The 15,595-nt window shown below is 39.2% G+C and overlaps 1 protein-coding gene across 1 annotated transcript; it reads left to right on the top strand.

Annotated features, from left to right (window-relative positions):
- The first annotated feature begins 6,273 nt into the window (after positions 1-6,273).
- Positions 6,274-13,022, top strand: LOC149179639 (BTB/POZ domain-containing protein At1g63850-like). The gene is made up of 2 exons (XM_089415746.1): positions 6,274-7,971; positions 11,863-13,022. Exons 1-2 carry the CDS (start codon positions 6,799-6,801, stop codon positions 12,814-12,816), a joined length of 2,127 nt encoding a protein of 708 aa, XP_089271872.1. The 5' UTR covers positions 6,274-6,798; the 3' UTR covers positions 12,817-13,022.
- The last annotated feature ends 2,573 nt before the right edge of the window (positions 13,023-15,595 follow it).

The following is a 15,595-nucleotide window of genomic DNA, read 5'->3' as shown; positions in this document are numbered from 1 at the left end:
TTCAAAGTATAAAATGATTTTTGTTGCTTTCCTCCCCACTGAAAGCCCTGTTTCACACTTATCAAGGCATGTAATGGTGTTGCAATGAATGAGAAGTTAGTGATAAATTTTCTCCAATATTGGGTTGCTCCCAAAAAGCTCCTAACTTTTGTTACATTGTTGGGTTTAGGCCAATTCACAATAACATCAACTTTGGAGGGATCAATATTCAATTCACCACCTCCTACAATATGACCCAAATAAACCAAAGAGGTTTTCCCAAATTCACATTTAGACATCTTCAAATACAACTTTTCCTTTTTCAATACATCTAGAACTTGCTTTAGATGCTTGACATTCTCTTCACGTGTCTTACTGAAAATCAGAATATCATCTAAGTAGACTATGAAAAAACCATCAAGGAATGGTCACAATACATCATTCATAACTCTCATGAATGTGCTAGGTGCATTGCAAAGCCCAAACGACATAACTAACCATTCAAACAAACCTTGTTTTGTCTTGAAAGCATTTTTCCAAATAACATCTTTAGCAATCCTTATCTGATGATAACCACTTCTCAAATCTAACTTAATAAAATAAATAACATCCTTTAATTGATCTAGAAAATCATCAATGCGAGGAAGAGGATAGTGATTCTTTACCATGATCTTGTGTAAGGCTCAGAAATCCACGCACATGCGCCATGTACCATCTTTCTTTGGAATAAAACAATATGAGACCCACAAGGAGATGTACTAGGTCTGATGACCCCTTTGTCAAGAAATTCTTGAATTTGCTTCTTAATTTATGCATTCTCCAAAACTAACATTCTATACATGCCAATAATCAAAAGTGGTGCATCCCATTGCAATTGAATGTCATGTTGGATTCCTCTTTTTGGAGGTAACCCTTCAAGTTCCCGAAACATCTTGTCATAAGTGTTAAAAAATTAAACCAATTCATGCTTGAGTTTAGAATCATATCTTGAAAAAGATTCAGATTCAGTAGTATCTTTAGCTTTAATCATCAACAACACAAAATTCTTACTAGCATTCACAAGCCTTTTCATTTGACCAACACTAACAAGAGATAAGTTCATCTTCTTGCGATGTGCTCTAACAATATACTCAACTCCATCTTTGAAAATATGATATTTGTTCTCATGACGATATAATATGGCTTTTTGGTCATATAAATATGGACTCCCTAAGACAATCCCACAAATATCAAGTGGTACAACATCAAGCTCTGCCTCATCTATAAATTTAGCAGTGATGTCAAATTTAAGTTTGCATTTTCTTGTCACTTGCAATTTGGCATCATCACATACCCAACCCAAAGGGTAAGGTTTTGCATGAGGTGTAGTTTCTAAATTAAGTTTCTTGACAATTGCTTCAGAGATAATATTGACTTGAGATCCACTATTAAATAATGTATCAACCTTTGTATGTTTTGTAATGACTCTAATATGGAAAAGCTCACTTCTTTCTTTATCATTGTGAGAATCAATAGGCTTCTTAGAAGAACTACTACTTACATTAGAAGCTATACCTTTCATCCCCTAAATCAGATCCTAGATCTTGTTGTGTTGTAGTAGCAGTCTTTTGTTTCCCCTTGTTATTGAACTTCTTTGGTCTCAATTCTGAATGTAATTTCCAGCAGTGGTCTTCATCATGGCCATATTTTGAACAATTTTACAAGTAAGTTTCTCTCCCTCTTTCTTGACAGTAACATTCTTCTTACTTTTGCCTTTAAACTTCCCTTTTCCTTTGTCTCCATATTTAAAGGGTTTCTTGTTGGACTCTTGAGGAACATTCTTGCCTCTTGATTCTAAATGAGTTGCCTGAACACATACTTCATTTAGATTGGTGGGATTAAACATAAGTATAGTATGTCTCAAATAATTATGTAATCCACCTATATACTTAAGGAGAGGATCTTGCAAGGTTAAATCAACACCCAAGATTAAAACTCTTCTTCTAAATTCTTGTGTGTAACTTTGGACACTCTGACCTTTAGCTTGTCTAAAATTTTGCCAATCCATAATTGATTTTTGCATGTAAGCTAATGGATAAAATTGCCTTCTTAATGCAGCTATAAAATCATTCCAAGAAGAGATAATTTTACCACTTTTCTTTAAATCTTCTTGAGTTTTGGTCTCCCACCAAATGAGCGCTGCACCTTCCAAGCGAAGAGACACAAGTTGTATCTTTGTGGCATCAACATCAATCTTTTGAATCCTGTAATAGACTTCAATTTGACGAACCCAATTATCCAAATTTTTAGCATTTACTTCCCCACTGTACATTGGCAATTCAAACTTGACATTAAGCTTAATCAAAGGAGTCTTAACATGTCCTATTGGAGATGTAGGAGGAGTAGGTCTATAGGATGAAGGAGGTGAAGAAGGAGGTGAGGGTGGAGTTGTAGATGGAGGTGAAGGAGGAGGAGGAGGTGGAGGTTTGCTCCCATTACCACCATTACCTTTTGGTTGATTAGAATTTTCTCCTTGCAACCTTGATGTTCTCTCATTGTACAACACTTTCACCTTCTCAGTCATATCAAATAAATCATTCTAAAAGCTCTCTCATCCTAAGACATTAGCTCTTGTCCTTGTCCTTCTTCATGTGCCATGACTTGTGGAGTTTGTGGCCTCTTGAGGGTTAGATTCTTCAAGTGTTCCTTCTCCACTTCTTAATTTAGACCCTGTAAGCATTCAAAAACCTTGCAAATTATGTCAAACCTTTACAAAACCATGCTCTAATACCAACCTGATCCAAAATTAAAAAAGTGAAGTTTCCATGAAATGATTTGCAAGAGTTTAAGTCTTTAAGGCAATGGATCGTGATTGCAAAAGCACACAAACTTAAGTAAATATTGCATAATTTTAACGGTTAAAATGGACAACATGCAACATCAAAACATAACAAATTGATGACGAAGTTCACCCCTCCTTGCCTACATCTTTGGGTCTAGCTTCCAATGGTGGCATTTTTTTAATATATGCTCAGATTCTCAAATACTTCAACATATAAGACTCAATTTGCAAAAATAATAGTATCATTGTGTCTAGAATGCCCAAAAACCCTGTGTTAGCTCTTATTGGGCTAAAAAAAGTTAAAAAATAACCAAGTTAGGCCTCTTTTTCCAAAGATGTTTGTTAATTGCTCTGCAAAAACACTTCCTCTACAAAATTGAGCAATAAAATGGTTCATGTTGTATTAGTTGGAATGCTTCGTTGGAAACTTGAAGGTTTCAGGTTTGATCCACAAAACTCGGCGGTGTTGGCGTATATGGTACATTCTTTTAATTAAATAACAATTTTTTTTTTAACGTTGAAGCCCCCTCCTTATGTCGCGCGGATGGTTTTATGGGCCACATGTGATCGAGGGGTGTGAGCTATAGGCCATGCGCCCTTCCTGGCCCCGCTCCTAATCTCATGGAGTTAATATGATTTGGGCTTGGGCTGAAGGTAGGGTGTCACGCAGCCCGTCCTTTCGAGCTTTCCGTCGTTGTCACGTTGAACTGTAATATGGCCTAGGGCTGTTACCTTGGACGCTAACCATTCACCATAACCCCTGATGCCTTTGCTTTTGGTTATGAGGATTCCACATGACTTGGGGTTTGGTTGGTCGAGTGTGCCCACCGACCTGACCCTTCCCCCCAACCGCCCAACCGTTCGAAAACAAATATAAGTCGCCCACTATGTATAACAAGAAGCACTTGTAGCCCAGTTGGTCAGGCATTTGTTGCACATTTGGAAGGTCATAGGGTTGAACCCTGTGGAGGCTTGTTGGTTAGTCAAAACAATTTTTGGCGCCAATCCTAGGGCCACATGGTAGCCTCTCATTGGGCCACATGGTGCCCTCTGATTGGCCCATGTGGTGGCCCGAGATTGGCCCATCTCAAGAACCTACAAACCAATACCAATGAGACACATGTCGATCCCTGATTGGCTCTCGTACTTCCTGATCAACGAATGACATCAACATGATGTCATTGTATAGACTGTCACATGGCATCCATACCTTGCACAATCAACCCTGCAAGTTGACTTTTTAGCTCTTTGCCAAAAACTTCAGAACACGATCAATTCTTGATACAGTGTCAGATTGAGGCGATTCAAGCATCATTGGAATCAAAATGATGAGATCTGCGATTTGGCGCTGGTTTCAGGAGATTTTGAACATATTTCTGATCCCCTGGATCATGCATATACCATGCATCTAAAAGCCAACATGCTAAATCTCACATGCACACTGTTACCTGCAATCCACAACTAATTTCTGTCCTTACTTGCTATTGTCTAAGTTTTCTCTTGCGCACCCTTGCTTGTCTAAGTGCTTTCTCTCTGTCCTTTAATGGTCCTGATCAAAAGACGAGCCAAAGCTATAAACTAATTCTCTGATGCCTTTTTATCATTGAGGTCTCCTTTTTCTTTCATTTTCCTTTATTTTCATAATTAAATTACATTTATTGCCTCTTTGCCTTTTCCAATGCCTTTGCCAATTTCCATAGCCATTATTAATCCACAAGTGATGCCCACTATAATGTTTACCCACCATTCAACTTGGAAAACATGTCCCATGACCTTGGCCTTATTTTATTTACATGGAAAATCAACTAGGGGTTGTTACAAACCCCTCCCCTTGGGGGAACAACATCCTCAATGTTCAGTGACGCTTATAACCAGCAAAACATACCACCTGTTGAGCTTTATAACACAACTCATTGCAATATTTACAATACACATATCCATATATAAATATAAACCAACCACATCTACTCAACCAACAAATGTTAGGAAACCAGCTCACAAAAAGATAAAAAGATAGATCAATGCCTTAGAATTCAACCTCTTCGAGGGGGCAACCTTCTTTACATTACACAAATGAACAATTCTTGGATGATACAAATGAAAAGACCTCTTTTCTATATATAGGAGTTTAAGGGATCATAATATAATCAGAGCCGACATAATGATAATAATGTAAGGGCACAATAATAACAATAGTGGGCTTTTATGGGGCACAATAATAACGATATGGGGACTACATGGGCACAACAATATAATAAGGGGGTTGTACTAATAACAATAAGGGGTTACACTAGTAGTATAGGGACCTAACAACAAATAAGGAGGGGCTCTACTCTAGATAAGATCCTAAAGTTATCTCCTTGAGAGGACTTAACTGCATGGAGCTTGGAGCTTGGGCCAAGCTAGACAAAGGCAAGTGTGAGTCGTTAAGCACCAAAATGAGATTTTCCTAGAAAGCCTTTTGAGCCCCTTGAACCATCTCTATCCTCCACGTACTCAACCCCTCTTGTTGCACCTTTAACTGAATTAGTGAGCTCAAATACCCCTTTCACAAAGGTCTCAAACTTTCTTTCAAATAACATGAATTGCATCTTGAAACTCTGCAATTTCAAACTTTTATAAAACAATAACTTGTGAAACCATAACTTGCATGGTCCAATACACCTCCCATGACCTAAACTATCTCATTTCCCTCCATTGAGAAGTGATTTTTTAATTTTTTTTTAAGATATGCCATATATAATTTTATAATTTTTTTTTAAATATGCGATATATAAATTTATATTGGAGAGTGTACAAGGTTGGAATTTGAAAGCCACATTATATATTAAATTTAAAAGTTTGGATTATTTTGACATTTAAAACAAGTCAATGATAATAATGGAAAATGGATAAAATCGCTCCCTAGTAAATACTTTACCCATCAAATTTCATCCGTATCACAATCATTCTGAAAACACACCTCGATATTAAACAACAAAACACAATGGATAATCTGTATTCTAACAGAATACATCTACACAATGCTCAATGCAATGGGTTGTCTTCAGTGTACACACCATGTGATGTGATATGTTTCATAAAATTTCATGTTTGGCCTCAAAAGCTCCAAAAGTATTTTGGCGGTTGCCACATTGGAAGTTAAAAATATCCATCGTTATCTGAACGGGCGTTGTTATAGGAATAACGCGCCATCTAAGTTCGCGTCCATATGACCACGGCTTCCACGTCCATTGATGACAAACCGCATAACGTCAGGCGCTAAATACAGCGCCGAAGCTTGGAATATGGAGGGTGAGTTAGGATTGGGATTTGGATTTTTTCCAGTTGGGTCAAACATAATTTCGCCGTCTACAGGGGCTGAAAATGACAGGCCCCGAGGTCGAATCTCCATCCATCCGTGTCGATTGATCCATGTGGGTACCGTTTTCATTCGCTGTCAACCAATATCGATTGGCCGGGAAATGACGCTGCACGGGCGCCGGCGCAGCCCGCGGCGGCCTTTACAGGTTAGGAAGGGACGGGTGACGGACGGCGGCTGCGAGGAATCCATCCCGCCCGGCGGCGACGGATGAAACGATTTTATCGGTGACATTAACGGCCCGGCATACATACGGACGGGAGAACTGGTATTCCATTAACGTCCAGTACTGTCAAAACACAGGGCTAGGTGGAGACTGGAGTCTCTTTCTGTGGTTGGAATTGAGTCCAGGGTGGAAGGGCAGTCTTTACAGACTGAAAGGGAGGCCTCGTATATTTTAATTTATGGTTTTCCGTGCTTTTAAATTTTAAATTCTGTCACCTGGTTGTGCGTTCTGCACAGCGCGCAGGGATGGTTGGGGACGGGGTTGGGGTATTGGGTTGTGTAATTGATGGCGTCGTCGTTGGCCATGTGATATTTTTTCCGTTGTTGGCGGAACCCGATTTTGGGGTGTGGGTGAATTTCGGTTTTTGTGGATATTATTTTCCCTCCTCAATCTGAATGCAGCGGCTTGGCTATGGCCGCAGGAACTGGGCCAACGCTGATTACCCCGACTCCTTCCACGCAATCCCAGCAGCAAACCCATTTGCAATCGAAGAGAAGGCGAGGGCGCGAAACTTCATCAGTGGGTTCAGCGGGAATTGAACGCAGAACCTCTGGTAGTAGCAGTAACAGGGTTCGCAGGGCTCCCCAGGCGGTGACAACCGAGGGCGCTTGGTGCTGCGCGGCGAGGCCTCTTGCCAGTCCTTCCCCGCCGCCTCGTCGCTCAAACAGTAAACCCAGAGAACAAACCCCGACAACAACCTCAACACCGACCCCAAACCCTACTACCCAAGCAGAACTCAACAAGGAAAATCTTCAAACCCCACAAAACAATCATTACAACGACCCGGCCCACAGCCCCATCAGCGAAACCAAGGTCGAGAGGTCGAATCCGGGGGACATACTCAAGACGGGTGAGATCGCCGCGCTTATCAAGCAAGGTTTCATCCCGGACAAAAGCCTTGCACTTAACCCCAACGCCAACGGCAGCCTCTCGCCATTCAGAATTCGTCTATCACCAGGCAGGGTTTCACCCATAATGGACTCTTCCCCATCTGCCGCTGCATCGTATTCCTCTATGGGTTACGGGAAATTCAACTCCGCCCTCAATGCTGGTCTGCTGAACCCTTCCTCCTCTCCACCTGTCGAGAAGATCAGATCTTCGCCAACATTGTTCGAGATGATGGCTCACGAGCAAGAAATGCTGCCCAAGCATTCCATTAATTCCAATGGCACCGCACACATTCAGTACTCTAGCGCCAGCAAGCAAACAGCCGCTTTGACCTCTGTGCAGGACAGGCAGATGCTGATGCAGGAACGGGTGTCTGCCATTCTGGGCAGCTGCAGCCCGGGTAGCCAATTTAACGACTCCGATTCCAGTGATGTTAAGCTGACATTGAGCTCCAAGGATGGCTTCTCTGTCACCTTGAACGTCCACAGAGAGATTCTTGTGGCGAACAGTAGGTTTTTCTCTGCGAAGCTCTCTGACAGGTGGTCTAAACAGCAGCGGAGTTTGCCGCATTTGATAGAGATTTCCGACTGCGACGATGTGGAGATCTATATGGAGACGCTGCGGTTGATGTATTGTAAGGACTTGAAGCGGAAGCTTACCAAAGAAAACGTCTCGAAAGTTCTCGGCATTTTGAAGGTATGCTCAGCTTATAACTTTTCTTTCATACGTCTTTGAATCTGATCTAGCCGATTGCCTCTTTTACCAAGTCATTTAATGATCTAGCCGCAGAAATCTGCTTTCTCTCATTATTAATACATTGTCGATTGGCATTGGTTTTCAGGGCTTGTTTACTATTCTGACGATTCACTGTCTTTACCAGACACTCCCATTACATTTTCTATCATACTGGATAAATCATAAATGCCTCTGCCACTAATCCACTTAAAACATTTAGCCTAAAAATTTTACTCTCTCATCAATAACGTATAGTCGATTGGCATTGCCTTCAACTTCCATTGTGTTTCTCATGTTTTTTTTTCTATCTTCATCTTTCTCGTCTTTTATAACTTTTAACGCTTCATGCATTGTATTGCTTTTCTGATGTTTACTCTGTCGTACTAGGTTCTTCCACTGCATTCTCTTTTCATGTACCTGTTTCCATTCCTATAGGCAGTTTTTGATGTCAAGGTCCAAGTGTTAACTAACATGTGCTCCTGTTCCCCTATTTCTAAAATTTTTCCTGGCATTCTTTAAGCCTAAATTAGGCAGTTGCAATATAAACTATTTAAAACTGCATTCTTGCCAACTTTAAACTGTGATCTAACGGTTTTCTCTGGTATTCGAAACAACGGAGAATGTTTAAATTGTATTCTGAACATCTTGTCCATTGAATTGATTAATTTTTGGGTTGCCAGATCCTGGCAACGGTGATCGGGATAGGGGTGTTTTAGTAAACAGTTAGGAAATACTATTTTTGGCCACTGGACATCAATATTTATATTTATTTTTTCCAAGGAAAACCTCATGGGGTAGCCCAAAGGGTGCTTCCTCACATTTGTGGATAGTGGATTTGAATTGCGCACATGCGGGATAGGGGTATTTTAGTAAACAGTTAGGAAATACTATTTTTGGCCACTGGACATCAATATTTATATTTATTTTTTCCAAGGAAAACCTCATGGGGTAGCCCAAAGGGTGCTTCCTCACATTTGTGGATAGTGGATTTGAATTGCGCACATGCGGCACAGAATATCCAAATGCTCAACATCATTAGTGACAACTGAATGAAACCTGAGGGATGCTTCCCCACGTTTGTGTATAGCGGATTTGAATTGGGTACATGTGCCACTGAACTAGCCAAATGCTCGGTGACCAGTGGACATCAATATTCTTTCTTTTCCAGAGAAGTGGACATCAATATATAGATAGTAATTTAAATGACTGTCTGGATGAAATAGCTCTCTAAACTTACCCATTTGTATGCTACTGCTGTTGTGTGTTTACATCTCCAGAGAAGTGGACATCAATATATAGATAGTAATTTAAATGACAGTCTGGATGAAATAGCTCTCTAAACTTACCCATTTGTATGCTACTGCTGTTGTGTGTTTACATCCGCCTGATACACAGATCTGCAGTCAGAATCTGTTCTACAACTAAAACAAAAAGACTGAAACACAAATCAAAGATTCAGATCTGATTCAACTGCAGTACTGAATGGAGAGATTATAAAGTGAAAACACCACATATCAAGAGATGAGATCAGCTTTGCAATTAGATGAAATCGGATATACACTAGCGGCATGAATGTAGCGGACAGAAAACAGAGATTTGGAAGAGCAAACTCTATCTTCTCATTCACACATAAAGAGTACAGTACGGTCCTCAAGGGATTACAATAGCTACTCACAAGCCTTAGCCACCCTCTTACACTCCACCTACATGCCATCTCACAAGGCCTAGGCACCCTCTCTCCTAGTGGAGCACTGTACCCATGCCTAGAATAGCTCTTAAACATTCTTTTATGAAAGGATTCTGTGATGAAGAATCTTGCCACAACTATCATAAATGTAAAGAATGTTGCACAGGCCTGTAAAGGAATCTCTTCCATCTGGCACACCCATGCTGCATGGAATCCCCTCTTAACATTCATGTGCCCTCCTTTGCTAGGGCGTACGAGGAGAACAAAACGGAGCAACCAAAAACTACAAGCTGCTAAGAGGATAGTATATGCTTCTGCATCATCACCTGAACGAAATTCTTGAACAGGTTGTAGTGCATTGCTGCACTGTAAAATTTGGATTTATTGGTTATTGCTGATTGTTGTTTAATTAATCTGTAAGTGTAAAGCGATCATCATTTTCCCATTGCAGTGTTAGACTATTACTGTAACTTGCAGCCAAATCAAATTTAGCTGATATGATAGATTACTCTGTAAGAAGATGCTTACACTGACAAACTTAAGCTAGAAGCGAATTTTCTGATATAATGCCACTGAAATTTGCCACTCTGCTTTAAAAATTAATACCATTATTACTGGTTATTTTTTTTCCTTTCATGATTTTTTTTTTCCAAATTAATTCTTATTATCTAGTATATTGTTAACAGAGAGATTTCTTTTCTGATACATGTCATTACAGACAAGTTTTCTGTCAGTATTTTCCATTTATTGCTTACAAACTTTCAAAAGAATTCTGATAAGCACTAGAAAATTTGCCTGATCAGTGATGATTGTTCAATTCTAACCATAGTTGGAAACTGAGCACTGCATGAAAATAAAAAACTATTCCAGCCACTATTTGAACAAATCTAAACTGATTACATATACAATGCCAGACACCGGTATCTGGTAAAACTTCTTTTGAGAGCATTTTCCAAATCACATGAAAAGGAAGTAGTGCATCAGACCTAGGTCCTTTATCTCGAACTCGGAAGCGAACTCCCTCTTGCATTGATAAATGAGAGGGTCTGCACTTGTCAGAAAGATATCATCCACATAAAGGACCAAAATGAGAGGCATGCCCTTTTCAACCTTGAAGTATAGGTTAGGATTCGCTTCGCTTCTTATAAATCCTAGCTTCATAAGATAATTATCAATCCTCTCATACCAAGCTCTAGGGCCTTGCTTCAACCCATAGAGGGATTTCTTCAACCTTCACACGTGTGTCCTTTGATCTTGTACTTCGAATGCCTCTGGTTGTTCTACGTAGACTTCCTCCTTAAGCGAGCCATGTAAGAAAGCAATCTTAATGTCCATTTGGTGTAGGCTCCATCCCTGAGAGGCAACAAGAGCAACAATAAATCAAATAGTGGTATATCAGGAAAATGGTGCAAATATCTCATCATAGTCCACTCCTTCCTTTTGATTTATGACAGTTATCTGAATAACCAGTTTCAAACCATGATCAGAAAATATAAATTTTAGTGTTCCATGGGTGTGGGTGCAAGGGTGGCAAGAATGGAAGCTTTTCAACTACAGGCATGGCGGTGCAGCAGTTTGGTTCTGTAAAAGAAGTAGCTATTGAGATGTAGGTCCACTGCTGATGGGTGGTTGAAAAACTGTTACACCACTGATAATTTTTGATAACTTCGAAAATGAATTGCAGTATGAGTACTTTATTCTTGTCCATGAGTCGTGAATAGTAATACTAGTTTAAAATGGATTTCTGATTGTCTTGTGCAGCTGCTGTTTTCAATAAGATTTTTATGTACTGTAATAATGAAATTTTGTGGCAACAAACAAGATCAGTTAATTTATTTGTTCAGTGTTAAAGAACTGGTTTCAAGTTTTAAAACACACACTTAAATACTTTTAAGTGCTCAGAATTTGTGAGCCAGCTACAGTGATCTTAGATTTTATGGAGTTATTTCACTTACAAGCTACACCTCAAAGTAGAATGCCTGGCGGCAAATATCATAAGCACGTGTAGCATAGTCCCTGGTTTTTGTGGTAATGCTTGGCAGGAAAGCTTGCTGCACAACACATGACCTAGTTTCATAGGTGGAATACCTAGCAGAGAGTTCTTGCACAAACTACACAAGGCAAAATAAGAGCATGAGCTTATGTGATTTTCATTATCTTTGCAGGTTTCAGCTGCCATAGTTTTTGATGCGGGTATGACATCCTGCCTAGAGTACTTGGAAGCAGTGCCTTGGTCTGAGGAAGAAGAGGAAAAGGTGTCTTCATTGTTGGCTCAGCTTCAATTGGACAGTATAGGAGCAGGAGAAGTATTGAAAAGGATTTCTACAGAAGAGGCAAATGTGGGTGGATCTGAAGATGTGCTTATCAAGCTTTTGCATCTTGTGCTCAAAGGTACAGATGAGAAGGCAAGACGAGAGATTAAGGCCTTGGTCTCAAGAATGCTTAGAGAAAATGCTTCCCAGTTTAGAGATTCATCAGATGTAAGTAAAGACAGTCTTTACAATGCTTGCCATACCTGTCTAGATTCTCTTTTGCATCATTTCATGCAAGCTACAAGTACTGATTTAATGGGAAGGACAAATGAAGACCGGGGATTGATTATCAATCAAATAGCTCGTCAAGCTGATAATCTTCACTGGTTACTTGATATTTTGATTGATAGACTGATTGCGGATGATTTTGTCAGAATGTGGGCTAATCAAGCAGAGCTTGCAGCCCTGCATTCTAAAATACCTACAATGTATCGCTATGAAGTCAGTCGTCTTACAGCAAGGCTATGCATTGCTTTAGGAAAAGGCCAGGTTTTGGTTCCTAAGGATGTTCGTTTCTCAATGTTGCAAACCTGGCTGCAACCCCTTTTTGATGATTTTGGTTGGATGCGAAGGGCATGTAAGTCGTTGGACAGGAAAGTTGTTGAGGATGGAATTAGCCAAGCAATTTTAACATTACCACTTAGACAGCAACAAGGCATATTGCTTAATTGGTTTGATAGGTTTCTAAGCAATGGTGATGACACTCCAAACCTACAGAGAGCTTTTGAGGTGTGGTGGAGAAGAACCTATGTGAGGCCTTATGTAGAGGCAGATCAAAATCATCTACAAGTAGCTCCATACAACTAGATGTGAAGAGTATCATCTGAGAATTTGTGAGATTATCTAGCAAGTTTAGTGTAACGTTATGACTTAAAAAGGCTTTTCCAGATTGGAGAAAGGGATGTGTACAGTAATCCTGATTCCTGACCATGATCAATGATTGTAAGTGTTCTCATTTGAATTCAGATTTTATTCAGTGTTAATGGGTTCTTATATCACAAGTTACAACTAGAGTTCTGTGTTATGGAATTTCTATTTTCATATCTTTTCAATTTGAGCTTCTCATGCACTAATGAATCCCACAAGTTTAAAAGTTTAAGAGCTACATATTAAAATGTGACAAAGATTTCAAGGACAAAAGCTAATATCTCCAGCGATTATGATTGACTGATGGGTTTTGAGAGAGATTCATATTTTGGAGAAAGAAAAGGCAGACTAGAATTTGGCTTTTGCCAGCAGGGATAAGTATTATTATAACATTGTTAACATGTTCAAGACATGTTTCATCTTGTTAGCATTACCCTTGAAATTGTTTGCGTTCACAGGGTTTAGTTTTACTTCCTGTCTATTATTTTTTTAATAACAAGATGCCAGTTGACATTTTTTTGGCATTAGCAGTGGATATCCCGTTCCCTCGAACTGACAATTCCTCCCCAAGTCTCCTTCAATGTACTATGGCAAATACAAATTTCAACCATTTTAACACGGTTAAGCTTGAAGAACACAATGGCTATGAAAGTATTCAGTTCAACATTAGAAACTTGTTTTTGAATTTTTTTGTAGGCAAAACGTCTTATAATTCAAATAAAATACAAAAGTCTATTTTTTGATCCTTCTTGACGGAAAAATGTCTTATAATTCAAATAAATACAAGAAGTTGGCCCTTGTAACACAGTGCTCTCTCTTTTACTGAAATGAGAAGAGCAAGCATCTTCAACTGGGTATTCATATTGCCAGATAAAACGTATTTCCCAAGTGAAAGGGGCTCAGCACAAGCCTTGGTTGCTAAAGTCATCTAACAATCTATGGAAGTTATGAAAAAATTGAAATAAGAGAGTATGCTATGTGGCCACTATGCGGATTTCTTACAAATCCAACAATATTATCTAAATCAAAACCTCTTTCTTCAATTCTTGTATATTTAAATTATAGTTTTGTTGATTTATCCAAATCTTTTGGTATTCTTTCTTGGAATAGCTCAGAAATAATTCAAACATCTTATTAAACTTCCCTGGTCATGGTCATAGGATTTGATGTATGTCAACTTACTAAAGTCAACGTCTTTGTAGACATGATAGCTTTCTTCTTTTCAAAATGTCTCAATGATATGCATGAAATTTGTCACCATCCTTGTTGATAGCTTGAAATTTAAATTTTTGTGCCCTTTTTTAAAGAGATTTGAGAAAAACAAAGAGGTAACTGCCTTGCACATTCACTCATTTGCTGAAGTTAGGGCCAACTGGAGCAGTATAAAAATGAAAATCAGCATTCAGTCTTCTCTGACCATCGGAGCTGTCTATCTACAATAAGGAAGGTGTACTCTGACCATCGGAGCTCTCTATCTACATGAAGAAAGGTGTAGATGCAGAAAACCGTCCAACGCAAGTGAAGATTAGACATAAGTGAATCAGAGGCCGCTATGTGGTCCAAGTAAGCAACAACCAACAGGCAAAGCACGAGACCCTTGGGGTTTTATTCGACATGTCATCAGCATAGTTGGCAGTATTAGGTATTTTCTCAAAACTCTCTGCAAGCAACAATCAAGAGACAAAGCACGAGAACCTTTGGTGGGTGTAGTTGACATGTCATCAAGCGTAATTGGCAGTTAAGTCACTGGGTTTGGCGAACAAAATTGAGTAAATTCAAAGTTTGTTGAATTTCATTGCAGGGTGAATTTATTCGATGAGGTTTAAAATTGAATTTGCCTTCGGTAACAAAGTGTGCTGTCTGAATATCAAACTTGACAACAAAGGAGAAACCAGCAGGAGGTTAAGCTAGTTTTGAGAGAATACTGGGAATCCTCTTGTTAATTTTGTCTGAATATCAAACTTGACAACGAAGGAGAAACCAGTAGAGGTTAAGCTAGTTTTGAGAGAATACTGGGAATCCTCTTGTTAATTTTGTCTGAATATCAAACTTGACAACGAAGGAGAAACCAGTAGAGGTTAAGCTAGTTCTGAGAGAATACTGGGAATCTTCTTGTTAATTTACAGGGAACACAACCTTTTTTTAATAGTATTTTTCATTTTTGTTTGTTATATTTATCTGTGGAGGGGAAGAACGTTGATTTTTAATCACTTCTAAGTAGGAAGGGGAAGAGGAGGCTGGGTACTTCTTATTGGTTCCCCTACCAGATTCTTGTACTTCCGTTGATGAAGGAATCATTGAAGAGCCCTGATTTGGGCCACTTTCGTTTTTTGAATCAGGGAAGCCTTGGTTTGACATTAATGGATCCTTTTGGGTATTAAGATTCTCATCCTTTGCCTCAAGGGCATTCAGTTCTTTAAAAACTATACATACTATTTTATTTATTTATTTATACTATTCACACTTTTTTTTCTTAGGGAAAATTGTAATTTTATAAAGCTAGTGAACATTGACCAATAAAAACTTAACATATAGAGAAATAGGTTACCCTTTTCTCCATTTCTTCTTCTCTCCTTTCTGCTATTCACCTTGAGATGGAGTGGGTGCTACAAGTGCTAGTTGATTCTCAGCATCTTTTTTTTGGATTTTTCTTGAAGTCCGAGCCTTCCGATGCAGACAAAGAGAATCCTCATCGGGCAAACACTGAGGAAATTGCCAA

This window comes from Pinus tabuliformis, chromosome 3_2 (assembly GCF_031772625.1).
Source record: "Pinus tabuliformis cultivar Carrire ecotype Pingquan chromosome 3_2, CPIR1, whole genome shotgun sequence".
Lineage (NCBI taxonomy): Eukaryota > Viridiplantae > Streptophyta > Pinopsida > Pinales > Pinaceae > Pinus > Pinus tabuliformis.
Note: the sequence above shows the minus strand (reverse complement) of the source record. Positions and strands in the feature narration are given on the sequence as shown.

What these genes read in the sequence shown, in the direction of transcription:
- LOC149179639 (XM_089415746.1), top strand. Translation starts at nt 6,799, where the DNA reads ATGGCCGCAGGAACTGGGCCAACGCTGATTACCCCGACTCCTTCCACG. An exon ending in AAGTTCTCGGCATTTTGAAG is followed by an intron (nt 7,972 to 11,862) that starts GTATGCTCAGCT and finishes TTATCTTTGCAG; the next exon opens with GTTTCAGCTGCCATAGTTTT.